A 16,064-nucleotide genomic window follows, 5' to 3' on the forward strand; every position below is an offset into this window, starting at 1 on the left:
CATGTAGACAGGAGGTTTAATTAAAGTTGATGATACATGTTCAAGTCACTGTATTAGAAGCTGTTGTAAAGCATTTCAGAGTGGCTCAATGTGGCAGAGAACTGAAGTGATCAAAAAAGGTATATATATGAAAGTGATGTTTCTTCTGTGTTATGTTGTCTGATTGCACAAGTTGGGCCTAAAAGTATTGTTTAAGGTTGCTGCAGGAGATATTCTTTTGGGTTCTGGAAATGTAAGTTGAGCCTGAAAGAAAGCAGAGCAAGATGATGGCTTTTGCCTTTATGTAAGTAAGTGATTTGTGAATTAGGCATTTCAATGCACGAGCAGGTTCTGCATTGATTTTGAACTTCATTGATTAAACCTAAATTTGTTCTGGAGAACTGGTTGGCTCAAATGAGTTTGAGTGATCTTTTCATGTGTCACACCAGTTCGACTGCCAGACTCCAGAAGGGGTGATCGTATGGACATAAAATGTTATTTTCTATCCTGCTTGTGTTTCTTCTACTAGACGGCTAGCATCCTTGAGTATTCGTGAAGTGGCAACATTGGCAGATTGTGCATATAAGTGAAAGTTTAAAGTCTTTTACACCCTCAGCAACACCTTTCGAAAGAGTTGGGTCAAGCTGGTAAAGCATTTTTGTAGGTTGGGGAATGAAGATCATTGAATATGTACTGCCCATTTTGATTGTCTTTTAGCTGCTTTCCGCTCTGGTCTGACTCTCTACTGTCTCCATTTCAAGACTTAATAGAGGCAAGCGTACGCCCATGGTTACGTCCCCATCACATCCATTAAGAACGATCGATGATAAAGAGGACTATAATGATGCAGAGACTGATTATGGATCTTTGTGATGGTATGAACTAGACATACAAAGGCAGAGAATGTCCTAATGTCCACTGAAATGTGTTAACACTGCGTAATCAACAGCACAAGAGTTAGCAATTGTGGAATAATAATATTTGTTAGAGTAACTGCAACTTGCTTCAGTAATTTTTTGTAACTCAATTCTAATTATTGGCTAAATAAACTGCCTTTCGTTCATATTTTAAGCCCCTTTTTCACATCTGAATGTTCCCTTTGTTTAAATGTATTCTGTGTTCCCCGTTGCAGACCTATGTATATGATCCTATAAATGTGTGCCTCGCACTTGTTCCAACATAGGTTCATGGGGAACTGTCTGGCCGACCGATTCTGATCCAGGGACTGTTCACTTTCAGACTTTATTTGGCCTGTGAGCAGAGTTTCTTTAACAAGGGGAAAGGGAAGGAAGGACAACTTATCAGAAGAGCCTTGGTTCTCTAGATTGTGCTCTGCATGAAAGAGAATTTATAAGGATAGACTTTGTTACCATGATGTTGTTGCCAATGTTTCGACCCCTAGAGAAATTAATGGGTTATCGCACCTAAGGCAATATAAATAAGCACATATGGGAATCCTATGTACATGTGTTGAATCAAAGACATGGGTACAATTTTGTGCATATCATGATTGTTCTCTAAGAATTGTGAAATATGGTCAAGAGGGAGAAAACAACTAGAACTCCCCTAGAGGTGAAGAACATCTGAAAGAGAAAGGAATGAGATAAAATCAGGGAAGTAAGAATGAATGTCAAAGAGGGAGAACCCCTATCTGAGTGAACACACGTAGGCAGAGGAACTTGCGGAACACGAAGATAAGGTAATGTAACGTCTAAGTCGGGGAGAGTGGACCAAGGGTTCAGAGGCAAACCTATAGGAGTACTGGAATAAATTAAGCTGGGAAACAAAAAAGAGGCAATCAGAAAGCCTCAAATGGGCCACAATTGGAAAAGTCACACAAAGGTACATGAAGAGACTGGGAGAGCCTGCAGAATCCAAAAGACCGTACGCAGGGACTTGAGTCTGGAGCAGAAATGTATCTCTGGGAATGGGTGGGTGGGGGGTCTGAAAAAAGGTCAAGAAAATAATTGCACAAGGAACAATCATCAGTATGGCTCAGAGATGAGCATAAAAGCAGCCTTTTAAACAGTAGCTACAGGGCAGACAGAAGGTCACTTATGGAAAAGACTGTGGGGCACATGCATCAAACCATTTTCTGATTGCAAATAGTGCGACTCACTAAATTCGGCCGTATGTGATCGCAAAATGGCCTTCTGAGATGTATGTACCTTTTTACCAATTCGCAATTAAGGAAATCTCAATTTTTTGCTATTCCCTTAATTGCGAATGCAGGTAGGGAATCGCAAATTGCGATCCCCTAAATGCGATGCATTATGCAATCCCAAATTGCGTTTTTGCAATTTAGAATAGCAAATTACCATCAACTTCAAGTTGATGGTAATTTGCAATTCCTTTAAAAAATGCAAATAAATGAATTTTTCAAAGTGCGTTGTTATACACACACAGGCCCTTGGGGCATGGGTGTGCACCATACCTACCTTTTTTTCGGGGGTGCTTCAGGGTGGGCTTTTGGCCCCCTTACACCCTTCAAATTGCATGCGCAATTTGCGAGTACCTATTGATACTCACACATTGCGCATGCAACTTCCCATTCATTCCTAAAGGCCTGTAGGCCCATAGGAAGGAACAGCAAGCCATTCCTTAAATGCGAGTCGCAATTTGCGAGTCGCAATTAAGGAATGTTTAGGAATCGCTATTTTAATAGCGCTTCCTACATGTATAGGCTATTGCGAGTCCTTAATTGCGCTTCCTTAATAATCGCAATTACGGGCTCGCAAAAGCCTACCTTGATGCATGTGCCCCATAGTGTGTCGTTCAAGCGGTCGCCCGGGTCGCTGGAGGAGCGACGCCAGAGAGAAAGAATCCAACTGGGACACCAATTGGGAAGATTTCCAAGAAGGTGGCAGTACAGATCAGTGCATCTGGTGTCTATCTGAGTGGCGAAGAACTGAAGCCTCAAGGAAGGAGCTTGTGGCAGAGCATGGAAAATGTCACAGTGGAGGGACCGGCTCATGACCGTAAAATGATGGAAAATTGCAACAAATGCTAGGAGATAGAGTAACGGGAACCCGTGGGGGAGTGCTTGTGGGGGAAGGCGAACAGGTAAATGGAACTGGAAAAGGAGAAGGGGAAGAAGGTAGGGAAGATATGAGGAAAGATATAAAAGGAAATGGCAGATGGAAGTCAGGGAGGTAAAAAGTGGACAGATGAAAGAAAACGAGGGAGACGGAAAACAAACTGAATATTACATGATTCAGTCAGGAAACAAAATCACACTGTCCAGAATAGGTTCCCATTCTAAAATTGTGATCTGGAAGAATTTACATGCAGATTATAGAATGCCATTCTTCCATAGTCTTTTAAGAATTTATTACATTGCATGATCCATTGGCATGACCATTTATTCAGTATTAGCTCTAAGTTTGCACCCCTAGGGGGTAATGTGATTTGATCCATAGCCTGCTAACTAAAAGCTGTCTGTTGGTAGTTCAAGGCAGTGTGGTGCGATTCCAATGGGGCGCCGTCCATGCGGCATTGAATTATGCGATTGAGTTGTATGACACGTGGATTGGCTTTCTGTGTGGTCTGGCCAACGTAGATAAGATGCCAGGAGCATTGAATGGCATGTATGACATTAGATGAGTTACGTTTACTGTATTGCCCAAAGGTATGAGTAATGATGATAAGTTTGAATAGCTTGGTATCTGTAGTTTGGCAGTGTTACTGCATAAAACACATTTTAAATATTAGCAAATTATCCCCAACAAAAACACACATTTCACAAAACATTGGCAGGCATATCTGCGTTCTCTGGCAAACAAATAATTCGAATCAGATGACATGCAAATGCCCCAAATATTTCAAAATAGTACTACAATTAATTATTAAATCATGTTATTTTAAAAAACATGACCAGCAATGTGTTAAACAGCCCTTCATTTGTATCACTGGAACCCCTCAATGGTAATATAGGCCCTTATTACACAGCTACAAGCTTATGCCTATGCTTAGTCATCATTTCAAGTGTTTGGCTCATTCACAAACATCTTAGACTTGCACACATACGGTAAAAACCCTTGTTAGTGCATGGAATTTACAATGAATATAGACTCCTGCTGTGCTTACCTATGCTTGATGTCTCAGGGCACTGAATACAATACCTCCTCATCCTACACTCTCCCTGTGATTTGAACAGCTGCTGTGCACTCTGCCACTTTCATTCCAGCACTTGCACCTGAGCCTTTCAAGTGCCAGTTTGATGAAAAGGGAAGTGTGCTTTTTGCACAGTCAAATGTTCATGAATTCCCCCTAATTGAAGACCGTGCAAGCACTGGATTTCCTAACCGCAATGCTCCAATCCTTCCCTGTCAATGACTGCTGGTCCGAGTACAGGCGACTGGTCCAGTGCATAAACCCTGCACCCATGGAGCGCATGCATTCAAGTTTGCCTCACTTTTTCTGACTTAGAAGTAAAGTATGGATGTGTAAGCTAAGATTACTTCCTGGCCTAGGAGTGATTTGCAGTTTGAGAAAGCATTCTGGATCTTGGCCGCATTCGTATACTAAGGATTCGCCTCCTCAGAAACACTCCAGCCTTGGCATGAAGGATCCAGTGAATCCATCCATTGTATGAAGAATGATCAACTGCAGCCATGTCTAGCAGTACTCACCCCGTATCTTGGTCTCCATCTCCTTCCGGTCACGGAAGAGCTGTTTGTGCCGCTGGCGGGCTTCCTTGTACAGATCTCGCTGCTGAGACTTCTCCACCTGCAGCTCTCGGATCCTCTGCTGAAGGCCTTCCAGGGCTTTGTTGGTGAAGACCAGAGATGCCGAGAGATCTCTTGGGATCTCACCGTTAATCACGTGTTCAACCTGAAAAGGCCAAAAAGCGAATGAGTCTCCGCCTCACCATGTCAAGGAACTCAGCCTCCAGCTTGTCATCTCCACCAACTATGAAGGGACCCACAGTACATAGATTGCACCAATGAAGGCCATTTTTGCAATTCTGCCAGGTAGTGTATCATGACATTGGTTAGATTGTGATAAATGCTTTTCTTTCTCTGCAAGCCACTGCAAATAACTTATTTGCACACCATTGGACTTCATAACAGACAATCTGCATCCAATCGGACAATATTTTTGTGAAACAGTGTTTAGGATACAGCAGGTCCAATTCATAAGCGGCCTCTTGTAGTCCATAAACTTGTACTACTGACGCACTACAAAATGCAATTCACAAACCTCCGGCCAGAGACATCCTCCTTAGCATCTCCTGTCTTTTTCCGTGAAGAGATCTTTGCAAGTGTAGGTGTACCATTTAGTAGTAAATGTGGGAGGGACCCGGGATATATACATATATCCCGGGTCCCTCAGGATATATATATATATATATATATCCCGGGTCCCTCCCACATTTACTACTAAATGGTACACCTACACTTGAGTGCATCTTGCCACATGAAAGAGGAGGAGATCAGGAAAAACAATTACGATGCAAGGAATCAAGACAAATCCTGAACTTCCGAACAATGACCCCTTGGGGTTTAAATCAGAGTGAAGAACTGTATGTACATTTATAAGGGAAAGATGGAGTGTTGTTGTCTAAACATAAAGTTGTTCCTTTGTCCGAAATAGAGAAAGCAATTATCAGCAAACAGAAAAACTATTCAAATTTGTAGTGGGACTTTGAAATGCAATAATGTGATTCACAATGGTATGAGATAGATTATAATTTCAGTTTAAAATGAATTATTTTTGCGGTTGATAGGCATAAAAGTAATCAGTTATAAGTGAATTTAACAGACTTAGAGGGCACCCTCAATTTTCCAAAAACATGAATCAAGTATCATGGAAAACGAGGAAAATACAATGCCCACTGGAGGGCTCTATTACAGATACCGTATTGGTAATATACTGAAAATGCAGGTATTATGCCCACTAGAGGGCTATACTCTAACCCACGTTTTCCTTTGTCTTTGAGTAAGCGTATCAATTAACATACAGAGGAATACCCAAAATGAAAAGGAAATGATATGTGTATATATGTACTGTGCTAAAAACATCTATCACCTTCATGTTTGGTTAACTTATATCGTATAATCTCACCATTTGTATAATGACGAAATTTTAGTTTAAGAAACTACATTTCCCAGCTCGTTTCCTGTCTAGTAACAGGAAGTGAGATCAAAATCCAAGGCGGGTTCCTTGAAGTATAGGAGGAGTTTACACATTGGCAATTGACCGTGAACAAGCGACTACTGTTGCGAAACGGCGAAATGCGTTGGTTTGTGTTTATGTTTGAGATTTGACAGCGGAATAAAAGAACTTGGGAAATTTGAATCTGTGAGTGCTGACTCATTCCCTTGAGGAAAGGGATTTGTTCGAAATATATATATATATATATATATATATATATATATATATTTATAATCATTGAAAAAACGATAGTTTCTGGAACGTTATAGTTAGTTGGATATTTTACTCGTACAAAACCACAGAAATTCCGCCGATATAGTTAGTTCAGCCAACTATAACTCATGCCCCCGCAATGCACTGCTGATGACGGCACATATTACATCATTCATGATATGGTCATGTAGTCTAGTTCCTATTTTCCCAATAGGCTCTGCGCATTGGAATAACATAAACAGCAGTGTAGACGTAGGACTGAGGTCATCTAGGTCTCTACTGACTATGTTAAACTTAATTTAGGTTTGCGCCAGCTAGCTCAGAGGTCACTGGAAACTTTCTTGAATGAATAGATTTGATTTGATTTCAGATTTGTAAAGCGCATAGCTACCCTGGGGCGTCCCAGCGCTGACAATCAACCTGTAGCTTTCAGAGGGGGGAAGTTGTAGGGATGGGTTATGGGAAGAGCCACGTTTTTAGTTGCCTACGGAAGGCTAGTAGGTTGTGTTCTCTTCGAATGGAGAGTGGGAGGGAGTTCCACAGCTTTGGCGCATTGTATGAGAACAGTCGTCCCCCTGAGCGGGCCTTTCTTATTCTGGGGACACTGGCCAAGGAGAGGGAGTCTGATCTGAGTTGTCTGTTTGAATTATGTGGTTTGACGAGAGATCTCAGAATGGGCGGGCCTCTGCCTTGAAGTATTTTATGTGAGATGCAGAGGGTCTTCAAGGTGATCCTTTCCTTGATCGGGAGCCAGTGTAGAGATCTGAGGGCCGGTTTGGCAGAGCATCTAGATTTGGTCCCGGAGGCAGGATGATAAGTTGTCCAGACATTTGGTCGACTGGTTTATGGAGACTACCAGCTGGGTATTGTCGGCGTACATAACTGTTTTTATGCCGAATGGAGTTACGATGTCTTCGAGGGGAGACATGTAGACGTTAAAAAGTGTGGGGCTCAGGGAGGAGCCCTGAGGGACTCCACCCTGGAGGGGGAGAGCACTGGAGTTAACTGTGCCGTCGGTCACCTGGAAGGTTCTGCCTTCTAGGAAGGATTTGATCCAGGACAGGGCGGTGCCGGAGATTCCTGCCATGCTAAGACGGTGGATAAGGATGGCATGATCCACCGCGTCGAAGGCGGCACTCAGATCTAGGAGGATCACTGCCACTGATCCTCCTGCGTCTATGATGGTTCTTGCCTCTTCGACCACGGCTAGGAGTGCGGTATCCGTTCCCTGTCCCGGTCTAAACCCTGTCTGGGATTGGCGCATGAGGTTGTTGGATTCCAGGAAGAGGGAGAGTTGGTGGTTGACGATTTTCTCGGCCACTTTGCTGATGGCCGGGAGGAGAGAGATAGGTCTAAAGTTAGACAGGTCGGTGGGATCGAGGTGGGGCTTTTTGAGAAGCGCGCGGACTGTGGCTTTTTTCCAGTTAGTTGGGACGGTGCCTAGAGCAAGAGACGCATTAATGAGGTTGGTGAAGGGGGGGGGAGACTGTGGAGGTGACCAGTTTTAGTTTGCTCATAGGAGCTGGGTCTGAGGGGGACCCACTCTTCACTGTCTGTAGGGTGGTCAGAAACGTTTCTGTGGACACCTGGGAGAACGTGTCGAGACATGGGGCCTCCGGGCCAGTGGGAGGAGTCGAGGGAGTTGGGAAGTGCTGTGGGTGGGGAGGGTTTTAAGGATGTTATTGATTTTTGTTGAGAAGAACTCAGCTAGCTGGTTGCATCTAGTGCCCGATGGGTCTGGTATGGGCAGTGGTTCCGGGGTTTTTCGTTAGGAGACGCACGATACGATAGGTTTCTTTGGCTGAGTTAGCAGCAGCTAGTTTTTTTCCCTCGAAGAAGGTTGCCTGGGTGTTTTTTATACAAGTTTTGTACTCCTTCATGGCTGACCTATATTCGTTTTTACTTTCGTTTGCCCAGTCCTTCTTCCAGAGGCGCTCGAGCATTTTACACCTTTTCCTAAGTTCGCCTAGTTCCGGAGTGAACCAGGGAGATTTGAAAGTTCCCTTTTTACTGGGGAGGGGTTTAATGGGGAGGATAGTGTCGAGGGATTGTTTAATCCAGGAGCGGAGTTGGACATCTGCTCTGGAGGGTTCTGAGTCCAGCTCAGGTGTAGTGGAGGCTAGTGCTTGAGTCCATGCAGCCGTGTCCAATTTATGCCAAGGGCGGGATGGTGCTTGGGTAGGAGATCTCTCCGGCGCTTTGTTTGAGAGTTGAAGCTTGAAAGGGATTAAGTGGTGGTCTGACCAAGGGATAGGGAGGGGTTTATTCACTACTAGGCTCGGGAGGTTAGTGAATATGGGGTCCAGCAAGTGGCCCTTAGAATGGGTAGGCTGATTGCATTTTAAATGAATATTAAGGGAGGCTAGATCTTCCTTAAGGTCCTCAGCTATTTTGTTTGTTGAGTCGTCGAAGTGGAGATTTAAATCTCCTAGGACCGTAAAGTTGGGTGACAGACAAGCAAGAGAGGAGATGGTTTCTACTAGGGATTTGCAAAAAAGACTTTGCTGTCCTGGAGGGCGATATACGAGAATCCCCGAAAGGGTTTTTGATGGGGATAAGTGGATGGAGAACTGGAAATTTTCACAGTCCTAAATTGGGCTGTCCTTGAAGTGGCAGGACACGTTATTTCTGTAGATAATCGCGATTCCGCCCCCTGTCCCGGAGAGTCTGTCCTGGTGCTTGATTAGGTAGCCGGGGGGGAGTGATTGGACTATGTCAGGGTCTGAATTGGAGTTGATCCACGTTTCTGTAAGAAAGAGAATCTCAAGATTGGATTCTAGCAGAAGCATATTGATTTCTGCTTTGTGTTTCGGGAGGGATCTGCAGTTGAGTAGAGCCATCTTGATCCAACGTGTTTTCGGAGGAAATCGTGGCGTTAACCTGTATGGGCAGCTCGGACAGCAGGATTGTCCTTCCTCTAAGGAGATAATGCTGCCGCAGGGAGTGGGAGAAGAGTCCCTGAGTTTGAGGAGGTTTCTTGGGTGTACCTCAGTGGGAAAGGTGTTAGAGTCCCAGGGGTCCCGGGCTCAGGGCTCGGTCTGGCGCGGATAGGCGCAGACGGGCTTATCTTTGGCGCGCCTTCAACGCGCTGGCGGCGCGCCCGCAGCGCTCGTCCGCTGCGCGTCCGACCGAGGCACATCCTTAAGTGGCGGTAAGGGTGGGCGTGGCCTCAGGCTAGTGGGCGTGGCCTCGTTAGCAGGCTAATGGCGGCAGGAATGCGGAAGCACCCGCGGCAGCGTTAACGTCGGCTGCTCTGGGTGGTTACTGGCGCTTCAAGGGGGGGGGGGAGTGCCCAGAGTGAAGTGCAGCGATCAGGTAAAAACAATTGTATCACAATTTACAATTTTTTTAAAAGCAAACGCTAAACGATTCTCCCGGCTTCCGCCTCAGGAGCTAAAGGGTAGACTGAAATGCGAGCTTGTACTGAAAAGTGCGACTTATATGCTACCGTTGGGCGTGGCCTCAGGCTAGTGGGCGTGGCCTTGTTAGCAGGCTAATGGCGGCAGGAATGCGGAAGTACCGGCGGCAGCGTTAACGTCGGCTGCGCGGGGTGGTTACTGGCGCTTCAAGGGAGGGGGAGTGCCCAGAGTGAAGTGCAGCGATCAGGTAAAAACAATTGTATCACAATTTACAATTTTTAAAAAAAGCAAATGCTAAGCGATTCTCCCGGCTTCCGCCTCAGGAGCTAAAGGGTAGACTGAAAATGGGAGGGATAAACTTCCCTGGCTCAGACAAGAAGGGATTCAGTGTCCGACAACCGCATAAACATGACAACTTTGCTCCCTCAGAATAAGAGTGTATCTCTAGAGTTGTGTGAAAACAATAGACAGCTATTTCACTCAGTCAACCGTGCATACTTAGTTTCACCAGAGTGCAGAGAAATAGAGAGACGGGCGTTTTCAATAAAAGGTGTTATTTATTGAGCAGTCTTCTTCCTCATGCAAGAGAAATGAATTGCCACAATTGCAATACTTAAAGTAAAGTAAAGTGCATACAGTAAAAGTAGTATTATGAAATAATACTGTAAAAGCATTGATATGGTTTCTTAGCCATATGATACTTTAAAATGGATAAAATATATACATACATAAATACATTAACTAACGTACTCAACTGGTGCTTCTAACTAAGCCTACCCCAGTGTACCTGACCTAAGCCTAATACATGGGAAGGGATTAGTAAGTAGCAGTTTTAAGTTAAGTTGTTTAAGATTGTTTTGCCAAGAATCTGCATCAAGAATTCTCTTAAGGGTTTAGTCAGCTCCGTACCTTGGTAATAGAATGTGGGAGGTCTGGTATCTCTTTCCTCAGGACTCGATCTCCCAGCAACCCGCAAGGGTAGGCTGGAAACACAGAGGCTGGATTTTATCGGCTGGAGAAAAAGAAAGCGTCTCTCTCAGTGCGTCAAACAGGAGGGCGGTTTCCGTGGGCTTTCGCCTCAGCTGGGCTCTAGGCCAAGTAGATGGCCGCTCTGCTCCAAACCACTGTGTGCTTGCTTAAGGCAACTGTTGGTATTTTATACCTGGAAGGTACCGGGTTTGACGTAAGGTTGGACATAAGACGTCACTAAGAACTAACAGTTCTTTCTGGACTTCAGGAGTTCTTGTTCAAATCAAAACAAAAGCAGGAGGGATTTTCCCGGGCTGCTGGAGGCTTGGTTTGTTTAAAGAATGTGTTGTGCTTTCTAGGAGTCGATGGGATTAGCCGTGCTGTGCTTTGGACTGCATGGGCTATTACTGAATATGGATCTGATTCTTATGCCTTTATCAGGATATTATTGATTATAACCTCACAAGGGCATAAATCGGGAATATTGAATTAGGGTCCTAGATATAAACACGACACCCACTCCACGGATTGTCCATCATTACTAAAAAACTAAGCAATAGTAAACATTCAACGATGCATGTGTGTTTTCTGACCCACCCCAAAATACATATTTCGCATTTGAAATGGTATAAGGTAAATACACAAAAGTTAGTGTTGGTACTATACGCTTTTCAAGCATTGTCATCATTCAGATAAATGCATATATATATCAGCTGAATGAATTGCGAAAATTACACATGAAATGGCTCTAAATACAGAAAAGAAGGTCGAGACCATTTCAACACATATTTATACAAATTTCTGTATATGTGCTAGAGGCTGAGGTAAAATATTGTCTCTAGTATCGTAAAATAGAAGCTCTGTTCTCTAAGAATAGTTCTACTTTAAGCAGAGCACCATGTGCCAAAAAAAAGGTAAATATTTTGGAGAATGAACAAAAATAATTTCGCTTTCAGGGGAAAAAATAGTTCCAAATATTTTCTGTAGTTTTGTTTTTCAAAACTGAAGGCCGAATTCAGAGTTCAGGGAGCGCTGTGTGCTCATTGTTTTTATTAAGAGTTATTCTCGTTGACTGGAGAGAACATTATTTCAGACAGACCCGCAAAAAATTGGCCTACAACGTCAGGCGAAAGTTCGACCAAGTTTGAAAATACTGCAACTGTGCAGTTCTCTGCGTGATTACTATCATCGATGTTTGGATCAGCAATGCTCACAGAAGGCTGTACCTGTTTGTTACTGCTTTCATCTCGTACCTCACCTCCACCTATTCGTAGTGGTGAAGTCTCAACGAATGCCGTCATCAGAATCGGTAGCCGCTGGGGACAACACGATGCATGAGTCTTTACAGGACCTAGCAAAGTATCGATATCCATTGGTACTGCGGATTGTAGTGTAAGACAGACGTCCAACACGCATTCTTCTCAGCATAGCAGACATCGAAGCACAGGTATGATGCAATCTTGCCAGATGGGTCTGAATGAAAGAAACCAGGTTGTACTCAGATCTCTTAGCCGGGCCAATCCGAGGACCTTAGTGATACAGTCTTGGTATCGTATTGCTAGGATCGTTTCTTCCATGGTTGCTAGAGTCTTGTCTGTGGATTGGCTTGCCATATCGGTGCAGAAGGAGCAAAAATAAAATTCCTGCCACGAGTCCCAAGATTAAGGGTAGGCCGCCAAAGACAGAATGGACAAAATTCGGGAAGATGCCCAGAACTGTTTCAAAGGGTGCTAACAGTCCCGAAAAAATTGTCTTTAATACATGTGCAATGCCACTGGTATCAGACATGTTTAAGATTTGGCTTAATATTTCTACGAAATGCACAGGGCAATTTGTCGATAAAAGGGAATGTATCTCTGCTGATGTTCTTGCCACTTGCAGATCATACATTTCTTTTGATGACGTTAAAGGCACAGTTGTCTGTAAAAGAATAGACTTCATTCTGCTTAAAGTATCAATTGGAATAGAAGAGATATTCAACCGAGGCCATAACGCAGCCCCCATATCTGGATTGCTGTGTGGATACAATACTTGCATACAGCAAACGGCCCTGGAAGTTACAGTTGTCAGATAGGCTTTTCCTGGCAGCATGCCACAACAGCTGTGTTCACTTATTAAAAAGTAACTGCCATTAGAAAGAGGACTAAAAATGGCTCTATCCGTTTTGCATGCGTGACATGCAGGTGACATGAAAGGTTATTTGAAGACCCTTCGCAGGCTCCATGCAAATTAATACCTTGACACAGAAGTGTACCGCTTAGTGATTTTTTACAATTCTTACCACTAAGAAATACCTCCTTGTTCCCTTCACTATAACATCTGTGTGTATAAGGTAAATCCCAGGTTGATTTGATGTATTCTTCAACCAACCTTTCATACTGGCCTGCAGGTATATACTCTTGGCAGTATTTAAACTGGGAAGTTGTTTTCGGAATTGTAATCGTTCCGTGTATTATCCATTCAATGACAGGTCTCTTTGACATTGTCAATAGTAATCTCTCGAGTTTTTCAATGCTCAGAATCGTATAGTCTGCTCCTTTTTGTGCCAAACTGATTTGTTTATCAGTAAGGATAAAGATACCGAATAATGACGCTGTGTTGATTAAACGCCATGGTACGTAGCCTGAACGCAGACATTGCAACGTCCAACCAAGCTGTACAATAGAACGTAATTGAGACTGACCATGTTGTAACATTAGTAAGTCCTGCTCTATTATATCAAAAGCAGATGATTTTCAGGGTGCTGCGGAACTCCAGGTAGGATGGTGTTGATCTCATTTGGAAAGGTAGAGAATTCCAAAATTGAAGAGCAAGGACGGAGAACTTCGAGCCTCCCGTTCTGCCCTTCTTGAACCTGGGCACCACCAGGAGGGACTGAGAGGAAGATCGCAGTTGTCTGCTGGGGATATAGAGTACGATTTTGGACATGATAAAAGATGGGGCTGTTCCCGCGAGGACCTGGAACGTAATGCATCCCATCTTAAAGAGGGCTTTTTCTCTAATAGGGAGCCAGTGGAGGGATCTTAGAAGGGGAGAGGTGTGGTGAGATTTGGGTAAGCCATAGACCAGGCGGGCAGCTTGGTTCTGCACCAGTTGGAGCCGCCGGATGGCGTATGCGGGGGCACCACTGTAAAGGACATTCCCGTAATCTAACCGGGAGAGGACCATGGCCATCAGGATCAGTTTAAGGGCTGAGAAAGAAAAAAAATCGTGAAATCTTTCGAATGGTGCGCAAAGTAAAAAAACAAGAGGAAACCACTGTGCGGATCTGAGAGTGTAGGGTGAGTTGTTGATTGAGGGTGATCCTCAGTGTCTTGACAGAGGGAGAGGGAGAGGGGGGGACCAAAAGAGGGGGGCCAGAAGATGGGAGACCAAGGGTTTAGTTTACCGCCAGTGAGAAGAAGCTCGGTCTTATCAGGGTTGAGCTTAAGGTGGTTAAAGCTCATCATAAGATGGTTAAAGACCATCACCGACTGGAAATTATAGATAGAATCAGGGGAGTCAGAGAGGTTAAAAATGAGCTGGAGGTCATCGGCGTAGTTAAACACCGTGACCTCCATCCTCTGTAGAGCAGAGATAAGCAGAAAGATGTACAAATAAAAAGAAGGGGGGAGAGAGAAGATCCCTGAGGGACGCCGCATCGCACTTTGTGGGCCTCGGAGGAGAAATTCGCCAGATGGACTGCCTGTGACCGGTCTCTCAAAAATGAGCTGAGCCAGGCAAGGGCAGGACCTCCAATGCCAGCCGCCTCGACACGGGAAAAGAGGATGGTGTGGTCCACCGTGTCGAAGGCGGCTGACAAGTCAAGAAGAACCACTGTCTGTGGAAGATTAGCATATTGTCCCTCTCTGAGTGCGTCTAAAACAGAGACCACCACTTTTTCGATGGAGTGGAGGGGGCGGAACCCTGCTTGGCATGGTGAGAGGTAGCCGCTGTCCTCGATGAAGGAGCTAAGGATTTTGGTGACGTAGCGTTCGAGAACTTTGGCCAGGTAAGGGAGAAGAGAAATGCGCCGATAATTTACTAGGGCTGTTGGATCTGCGCCTGGTTTTTTTAGGATTGGGATGATGGTGGCTGATTTGGGCATGGAGGAACAATACCTGACTGAAGGGTCTCGTTGAGAAAGGTGAGGGGGGGGAAGGGCAAGTAAGGAAGATATCGCGCAAGATGTAAGCCGGGCAGATGTCGGAAGGGGATCCAGATTTGACGCAGGGGAGCAAGGAAAGGAAGATGTCTTTAGACAGGGGGGCTATAAGTTTGAGGTGAAAGGTGTTGGGTGGGGGGTCAGGGTTTGAAAAGACTGGGGAGGGAGGAGGAATATTGGCCTTGATATCTGCAATATTGTTAATAAAGAAGTTGTTCAGCGAGTCGCACAGGGGCTGGGAAGGTACCGGCTTGGGTGTGGTCCTGTCCGAAGAGGCTAATTCGAAAACGGTGGCAAAAAATTCTCTGGTATGTTGTAACTATCCCTGGATGTTGCCTCTGGGAGTATCTAGGGTCTGGTTTGGCAATTTTGAACCCCTGTGTTTTGTTCAGGAATCTATCTTGACAGTTATTCGTGTCTGTTGGCCAGATCTGCCACTTTTTCCAATCAGGATGTGTTCTGTTTTGGTGTAAAATATGGGATACATCTATCTCCACATCTGTAGTGCTGGCACTATCAGTTATGGGTTTCGGAATAGACGGTGTATTTAAATCTTTTATCTTAGCTAGGCCAAGACAAGTAGTTTGTTGAATTGTGTCTTTCAAGAATATCATTTGTTCTGGGATCATGCAGGCCCTAAATAATGCTTCTAGGCCTTGTACTTGCCAATCTTTTGATGTAAATAATTAATTTACTCTCTTAATTTCTATGCAGGTAAGTACTTAATCAATAATAACTCAATCGAAATGAAGGAAAACAGAGTCCGTGGTGTAAGAGTTCCTAAGGGTTTTATTCCTCATAAAGGAATCAGGATATCATGTTCTGACCACCACACAGGGTGTCAGAAGGGATAGATGAGCGCGCCAACGTTTATTGACAATACATAGCTTATATACTTGATTTACATCATAATGTTCAATGTAAGAGGCGTAACAGCTGAGAGAAGACAAGATAACAGTATACACGTGGTGCTAGTACATCATCAAGAGGCGTAAACTAGGCGTAACTAGGCGTGTGTGCTAGAAACGTCACTGATAGGTGACGCAAGTGGGTGGCACCAAGGGGTGGTGCTAACAGAATGTTGCAATGTCAGCAGAAATCGGAAGCTTGGATGCGTGCGCAGCTGCATGACGTGTGATAGACGGGGTGCAGGGGACTTGACATTTACACTGACGGGAAGAGACAGAAGTCTGGCATGTCAGATCAACTTGTACTTCTATCATATCTGATATCTGATGTTTAGG

General features: G+C 44.4%; 1 protein-coding gene across 3 annotated transcripts in view; it reads right to left on the reverse strand.

Moving 5' to 3' along the window:
- CFAP44 (cilia and flagella associated protein 44) overlaps positions 1 to 16,064 on the reverse strand; it is a 748,689-nt gene that overhangs the window by 26,522 nt on the left and 706,103 nt on the right. For all 3 annotated transcript variants that reach the window (XM_086935641.1, XM_086935640.1, XM_086935642.1), the window contains one exon: positions 4,611 to 4,812. In XM_086935641.1, the coding sequence (XP_086791767.1) occupies positions 4,611 to 4,812 (202 nt within the window). The remainder of the gene's footprint in view (positions 1 to 4,610; positions 4,813 to 16,064) is intronic.

The sequence above is a fragment of the Lissotriton vulgaris genome, chromosome 8 (genome assembly GCF_964263255.1).
Source record: "Lissotriton vulgaris chromosome 8, aLisVul1.2, whole genome shotgun sequence".
NCBI lineage: Eukaryota > Metazoa > Chordata > Amphibia > Caudata > Salamandridae > Lissotriton > Lissotriton vulgaris.